Source organism: Cupressus sempervirens, chromosome 6 (assembly GCF_028749045.1).
Source record: "Cupressus sempervirens isolate cs-2001-9-10 chromosome 6, ASM2874904v1, whole genome shotgun sequence".
In the NCBI taxonomy this organism is placed as follows: domain Eukaryota; kingdom Viridiplantae; phylum Streptophyta; class Pinopsida; order Cupressales; family Cupressaceae; genus Cupressus; species Cupressus sempervirens.
Genome location: NC_143123.1, coordinates 22,793,555 through 22,801,342, shown reverse-complemented (window position 1 = coordinate 22,801,342; position 7,788 = coordinate 22,793,555). Strand labels below are relative to the sequence as shown.

Sequence of the window (7,788 nt, the reverse complement as noted above, 5' to 3'; positions counted from 1 at the left end):
TTATGGATTAGATTGCCTTGAATTTTTATACCAACACCTAAGATCACACTCAGTAATCTATTATCAAAATATTAGAAAAATAGAAAAGATTGAAAATGTTACAAAATAATCTAAAAATAGCAACAATAATTACAAACATTCTTGAAATCTTATATCATGTTGATGAATCATGAAATATGATCGAAAACATTGATTATATATATATATATATATATATATATATATATATATATATATATATATATATATATATATATATATATATATATATATATATATACATATATATATACATATATGTATATACATATATATATATATATACATATATACATATATATATACATATATGTATATACATATATATATATATATATACATATATACATATATACATATATATACATATATACATATACATATATGTATATATATATATATATATATGTATGTATATATATATATGTATATATATACATATATGTATATGTATATATGTATATATGTATATATATATGTATATATATACATATGTATATACATATATACATATATATATACATATATATATACATATATATATATACATATATATATACATATATATATATACATATATATATATATATATACATATATATATATACATATATATATATATATATATATATATATATATATATATATATATATATATATAAAATCGTTCCCAAAAATATTACAACTAGATTATTACAAAATGTGGAAATCTTCTTTAATTCTAGGGATTCTTGCTCATTGTCAAGGTCGGATGTTTTGGCTTGGGGTAGTGTTCTAGTAGGTATGTGCTTTGCTTCTATTGGGTATCAGGAGCTTACTAGACAATTAGTTAGAGATGATGTGGTGCCTTGGTGGAAACTTGTTTGGAATAAATTTTCCTAGTCCAAATGTAATTGCTTCATGTGGTTGAGGGTTCACAACTGATGTCTTATGTGGGATTAATCTTTTTAAACATGAATTTTAGGGCCCCTCATTCCGTGTGTTGTGAGGTAATAGAGAGGAGTCTGTCTCCCATCTTTTCTTCCATTGTTCCTATTCTACCCAGATTTGGAACCTCTGGTGGAATGCTTGGGGCTGCCCTTGTAGGCATGCTTCCTCGTTGTTTGCTTTCTCGGATTGCTTGAGGAGTGCCCCCACTAAAGCCTTTCCTCTTTAGGTTGTGTGGATTGTTGGTCCTTCATTCATTCTTTGGCATATTTGGTTGGAGAGGAACACAAGAATCTTTCAAAATGCCCAAACCAAAGTTATGCAACTTTGGTGGAAGATTTCTCACTCTCTGCATGAGACAATTCAGGCTAAATATGTGTTAGATGGGGGTATGGATCCAAGTGACCTTACCATCTACAATCACCTCAGTTTTCATCTTCAGGGAGGTGTCCTAGGGGTTGGTAGTCAATGGTTGTATGGCCTACCTAGACAACATAGGTAGCAAATGAAGTGATGACCAGTGAATCATGGGGGGCATTGGACTCCTCCTCCACCTGGAGTTCTAAAAGTCAACATTGATCCAGGTCATGATAGCATTGGCAGTGTGGCTCATTGTAGTTCTCGAGATGTTCATTTTCTGTTCTTGGTGCATAAGGGTTGTCATATTAACAATCAAATGAGGCGCTAACAATTTTACATGTCATGGAACAGTGTTGTTTGAGGGGATGGCACATGATTATCTGTAAATTTGACTCCCAAGTGGTGGTGAACTTGCTTACTTCGCAAGTTCTTGTGGATGTTCGTTGGCCTCTGACTTCAATTGTTAATCAAACTCTTCTCTTTTGTAGAACTCTGGAATTTGTTTGTTTTACTTACATCCCTCGGGAGTGGAATGGAGTTGTGGATTGCTTGGCTAAATGGGCTTCTCATCATGTGCAAGATTGAAATGTTATGGATAGGGGGCAATTACCCTCCAAATTATCTCATAAATTTGATGACCTTGTTGATTGGGATAGAGCTCTTTGTTGAGCTCTCCCTTTTATATCTCTTCTTGTCTTAATAAAAAAATTACCCATTTTTTTAAAAAAAATTATGGATTGACTTTACCATATTCAAACCAACATAAAACAAGACTAATAAAACAATGAATATATTAAACCCAAATGTAATTTGTTTTCCGTTTCCATTCGACCGTAAAAAACTTATAAACCTTCAACTTTCATTAAATTACTTTTACTTCTGATAAGGAATCCAAATACTTTCACTATATTTCAATATCTCTTTTCAAATATAATTTGTTTTCCCTTTCCATTCCACCGTAAAGGAACTTATAAACCTTCCATTAAATTGCTTATAATCCAAATGCTTTCACTATATTTAGACTTTTTGAATGAGGCAGTGATGTATACAAATGTTCTCTTTCTTTAGAAAATTGGAGTTTATGAGAAGTTCATGTTTATAAATATTCTCATTCGTTGAAATATAAAATTTAAGAATTCCTCCTTGATGCCAATAAAAATTTAGCATTCTTTACTTCAGTTAAACAAATATTTCCATGCAGGGAAATAGTCCACTTTATTTATTGAAGTTAATGTGTGTTTTAGGCTAAGATAAATTCAGCCTCTAACACCAATAAATATGTGAATTCCTACTGAAAGAGGCAAGCACCAACTCTTGCCTTTCTAAGCCGTGTTAGAAAGGATTGTTTTCATTTTCCACACGCTTTTCTTGTTGGCAGCCATGGTGGTACTTATATAAACATTCAAGCTCTGTTCATAGTGACAGAATGACAAATGTACAGTGCTCATCTAATCCTTAAATGGTGGAAATAGGCACAAAGGTTGCCATGAGTCATTACAAATCAGCCTAATCACCCCACAATTTCTCACCTAAATACTAACCATTCTATTTATTTTGCCAATAAAACTACAATGAACTTAAACAACCAAGTAAAATATGCTCAACTTTACACTCTCTCTCTGTCTTGGTCAATAAGAAATCACCATCTCAGTTTAGCAGGAAAGTACTGCAAAATAAAAGCATACATGTCAGTTTGATATTAAAAAATATGTATTCATGTATTTTTCTGAAGCAAATGAGGAGTCACTAGAATAGTAGGCAATACCTTTTCAATGAGTGATTGATAATAAGGTTTCACAGCTTCTACATCCACTCTCACTTTGCTCTTGCTGTATAAATCATACTTGCTGTTTACATACAAACAAATTCATCCATGAAAATGGGTTTACATCATCAAATCCATTGTTTAAAAATTATACTTTGATACTGAAAGACAAATTCTTTATCTTACTTGAAAATTTCAAGCCATTCCAACATTGGATAATCTTCTTCTTTCATCAAGTGTCTGTATTCACCACTGGTGTGCAGAGCTGAAAGAAGAAAACCATATCATTGATTTGATTTTTTGGTAAATTAAATATTACATTTTGAGTCCAATAATAGCTCAACAATGGTGTTTCCTATTGCTTACCATAAAAAGAATGAAATCTGATAATGAAGAGCGCGGCAGGGGGCAATGTGGTGTTGTTCATTTTGGCAACCTGATTAGTCAAATCAAATCAATTTTTAGCTGTAATCAGATAATGGAATTTAAGCCTTAATGAAGCCTAAGTATAGAATTAAATGATGGGATACAGTACCATGTGCATGTATTCATCATGGCCCCATGAAATAATCACGTTTTCTAGTCCACAATTCTCAGAATACAATCCATACTTTGTGTTGTACTTGGGATTGTAGTAATCTGGATTGCCCTTGAAATACTGATCACAATGAAGGATACTTCAGCTCTAATAGTAAAGAAAAACCAAACTATTCTTCTTGAAATAATTTGAGTTTTTATTTGTTTTCAGTATTCTGATAATAGACCATAAAGTTTGATCCAAACAACAGGACAAAAATTTAGACAATCAAATCTAAAAACAATGAATGCTAATATCATGAACTACAATGACAAATAATAGAAGTTACCTGATGGTGAACTACAGATTTATCAAATGCACATCCAAGTGGATAAGTGTCACCTAAAATTTTAAATTGGATTGTTAGTGCTTTGAAAAATAAAATAAGTCTAGTCTTTCACCCAGTTAAAATCATTCATGTTTGTAGATTTTCACAATTCATGAAATTGAACTATTATTGTTGTTTCTGGATTAGATTGCCTTGAATTTTTATGCCAGCACCTCAGATCGCACTCAGTAATCTATTATCAAAATATTAGAAAAATAGAAAAGATTGAAAATGTTACAGAATAATCTAAAAATAGCAACAATAATTACAACCATTCTTGAAATCTTATATCCTGCTGATGAATCATGAAATATGATTGAAAACATTGATATATACAATCATTCTCAAAAACATTACAACTAGATTATTATAAAATGTAGAAATCTTCTATAATTCATTACAACCTTACTTCAACTATCCAAAAATATAAATATTTTGGGAAATTTGAGATTGAGCTCACCTACAACAGCCCATTGAGGTTCAGCTCCAAAACTAGGATGAAGTAGCACCTTGCCCAGATCTGCAACCACCATCTTCTTCTTTCATGTTTTTGTAGAATAATGGAAGGATACATTAACAAGTAGGATAATTAATACCATGAATAAGTCCAGTCAAATGAAGCCAATCTTCATTGGGATAATCTCTCCTAATGGCTTCAGCTGTTTGAAGAAGATGCTCAATTTGGGGCTCATCAAGGTCAGGATCAGATTCATCTACGAACTCATTCAGCAGTTCACAGCATTCCCAAATGCTCATCACAGCTTTGTCAAGCTTACCATATTCCTCACGCTTCTTTAAAACCTGCACCCACCACCACCACCACCACTTTTGCTCAAATATGTAATCTTGAGATAAAATAACATTAAAAAGGAAAAAATATGAGATCTTGAGATAAAATGGTATGAAGAAAAGAAAAAGATGAAATCCTGAGATAAAATGACATAAAAAAGAAAAAGATGAAATTTTGAGCAAAAATAGCATAAGGAAAAATGAAATCTCGAGATAAATTGACATCTTTTTGCAGGACTGAGTAGTAAAGCAGACCCAATTTTTCTTTTTCTTTTTATGACAAACAAGAGATCTCAAAATCTTTTTCCAATATTGAGTGTATAGTTCTACTCTTTCAAAACATCTGTTTGAGAAAAAATGTTTTTATGAAAGTTATAAAACTTACGAAATCATAAGTCTGGTTAATGTGTTGAATTCTGTAAAACTCTTCAACACTATCTTTCCTCTCGCTTTCCTTTTCAAAATCTCTGTTAAGGATCAAAGATTATAGTACACTATGAAAAATGTTTTTGATATTTTTGATTAATCCAAAATGAAGTAGCCATGGAAATTGCAAAAAAATATATCACCTGAAAGCATGGCCAAATGAGTTGCTTTCTGGTGTCACAAAACCGCCATCCAAAACCAAGTCATTTAGAGAGTCTTCAACAGCCAGCTTGTCATTATGAGTGCTGGTTTCATCTCCAAGAAGGGGCTCTGCAATATAACGTACAGATTAAATAGAGGAAGTAAAAACAGTGGGGGGAAAAAACCTTGGGTTTCAAGAACAAATTCAAAAAGAATTTTGTGAATGCACAAAGAGTTTGTCTGACCTGCTACAGTAATTGTCATGCTTTTTAATACGTACACTCCTAATTGCTTATCACGTTCTGCACGACAACTAGGAGTGAAAATTTATTCAAGCTGAAAGAAAACAAGACAACAACTTTGTATGGAGCAACATTTTTATTGTTCTCTCAACATTGCTATTAAAATTCAATTGTATGACGGGGGACTATCATTTCTTAGTTTTGAATTTGACCGTTCTTAAACTATTGAATTATGATGAAGAAAGTTGAAGATCTAATAATTTATATACAAGTAAATGCAGAAATAAGAAATGGTATTGATATGAATTGTCTCTTTAAAATGAAGAGGATGATTTGAGTTGGTTCTGGGCATCTTTTTTTATGATGTTTACAACAAAAAGAATTTATGTCATGTAATCTTCATAATCTGCATTTTCTGGATTGTAAAATTCGTTGAAAACATTGGGAAAAAAGTAGTGTATTGTTTACATTTGTTAATTTTTTCTAGAAGAACAAATATATCTTTTAGTACATTTTTGTACGAAGATTAGTTCGGATCATAAAGTCTTTACTCTTGAATATTAAGAGTAAATATTAATTTTTCAAAGATGTTTGTTTAGAACTCTAATTTTAAATACAATTCTGACTAATATATTTAACTTAGAAACCAAAGAATCCTTCGATGTCTTCTTTAATATTTTAATTTAAAGATTCTTACATAGATCTGTTCTGAAAACCTCATAACTTTGCCATCTAAACATAACCTTTGACTCCAAACATACTATGTTAATTTCTATATGTTCAATAATACTTAGATTTTTCAATAAATAAATTAAATTAAAATATTTATATTTTTTCAGTCTCTTAAAATAAATTTCAAACATTTAATTCTCTTTAAAAAATTAACAATCAAAGATGAATGTTCTATCATTAAGTAAAATTTTCTTTTTTATATAGAAATATTTAAATATTATTTATGTCCATATAAGCCTAAAAACTTACGTAAATAGAATTATGAAAAATATACATATCAACTACCAAAAGTTTGAAAGTAAATATTCAGATGGCATATGGTAAAGTTGAAAAAAAAAACATATAAATCCATTCATTTTTCTTACGCTATTTCTTGATCATAGGGTATGATAAGAGCCGTTGATGGAAAAGAAATAATACAATAGAATCTAAAATCAGCAATTAAGTTCTTGTTGATTATAGAAATCTTTTCACTATCCCCTATAAATGTATTAAATTTGAAACTGTATACACATTAAAGGATGTAATTTTTTCACAATTCATTCTATAGTAATTGTTGTTTCTAGAATTGACTCGAGACTCTCTTCAATTTTTGAATCTATTTTTGAATCACATTCTCCATCATCAAGATCTAAAGAGAATAAAAAGATTTTAAAAATGTCATTACATTCTGGTAATAGAGCATAGAATGTGATCCAAAACATGGATACAAAAACTAAAAGCACGATCAATTCCAAAAACAACATTACAATATACACATTATATATATATATATATATATTGAAAAATAATCATCACTGAACTTACAATATACATCAATGGCAGCCACAAACCAGAGATATGAGAAAAGAAAAAGAAAATAGAGACGCTTACTTTGAGCAGCAAATTCTTTCCCACAAGTCCAACACAACACCCGTAATGGTGGGAGGAAGAACATTCGATTTTATAGACACCCCCGAAAGAGACAAGGTGCCACGTGCACCAGAAAACGACAAGGTGCTACGTGGAACTGACGGTGCAGCTGGGGAGCTGTCAACGTCAAACCAGCCGTAACATATGCAACTTGCATTCACGTGAATTGGAAGCACGACTTATCAAACGTGTTATCATGTTATCCAGCTGGCGTGAAAACGACAGCCCAGTATAATACTCATTTTATTTCGCGGCAAATAACGTACCTGCAATATTCTGGACGGCGCATTTAAATGTGCCGATCGCAATTTGGCGGCGATTGCCGACACATGATTTAAAAATCCACGTCAGCGCGTCATTTCTTAAAATCGAAGGGTCGTACGGGAGTTTTCTTTATTTTCAAATGCAGTTGGTGTAGGAAGATATTTTTTGATTTTTTTGGTTTGCCACGTCATGATGTGACGGGTGAGATCAGTGACTGACAGAAAAGTTCATGTTACTGAAGATTCTGTCAGAGTTCCCGTCAACCGCACGTTTTTTTCTGATATCG

General features: G+C 31.3%; 1 protein-coding gene across 2 annotated transcripts; it reads right to left on the bottom strand.

Annotated features, from left to right (window-relative positions):
• Positions 1 to 2,505: 2,505 nt before the first annotated feature.
• Positions 2,506 to 7,243, bottom strand: LOC149550878 (inositol oxygenase 1-like). Of its 2 annotated transcripts, XM_089786459.1 has the most exons (12): positions 7,200 to 7,243; positions 5,598 to 5,654; positions 5,355 to 5,481; positions 5,171 to 5,252; positions 4,593 to 4,797; positions 4,457 to 4,516; positions 3,958 to 4,010; positions 3,627 to 3,749; positions 3,458 to 3,527; positions 3,278 to 3,356; positions 3,092 to 3,173; positions 2,506 to 2,992 (listed from the first exon to the last, which is right to left on the bottom strand). In XM_089786459.1, exons 2-12 carry the CDS (start codon positions 5,614 to 5,616, stop codon positions 2,966 to 2,968), a joined length of 927 nt encoding a protein of 308 aa, XP_089642585.1. In that variant the 5' UTR covers positions 5,617 to 5,654; positions 7,200 to 7,243; the 3' UTR covers positions 2,506 to 2,965. The 2 variants fall into 2 exon arrangements, with proteins under 2 accessions (XP_089642585.1, XP_089642586.1); XM_089786460.1 differs by lacking the exon at positions 5,598 to 5,654.
• Positions 7,244 to 7,788: the final 545 nt, after the last annotated feature.

Coding starts and splice junctions, on each gene's coding strand:
- LOC149550878 (XM_089786459.1), bottom strand. Junction 4,798..5,170: donor TTAACCAGACTTATGATTTC/GTAAGTTTTATA, acceptor TGGTGGGTGCAG/GTTTTAAAGAAGCGTGAGGA. Junction 3,357..3,457: donor CAGATTTCATTCTTTTTATG/GTAAGCAATAGG, acceptor TTCTTCTTTCAG/CTCTGCACACCAGTGGTGAA.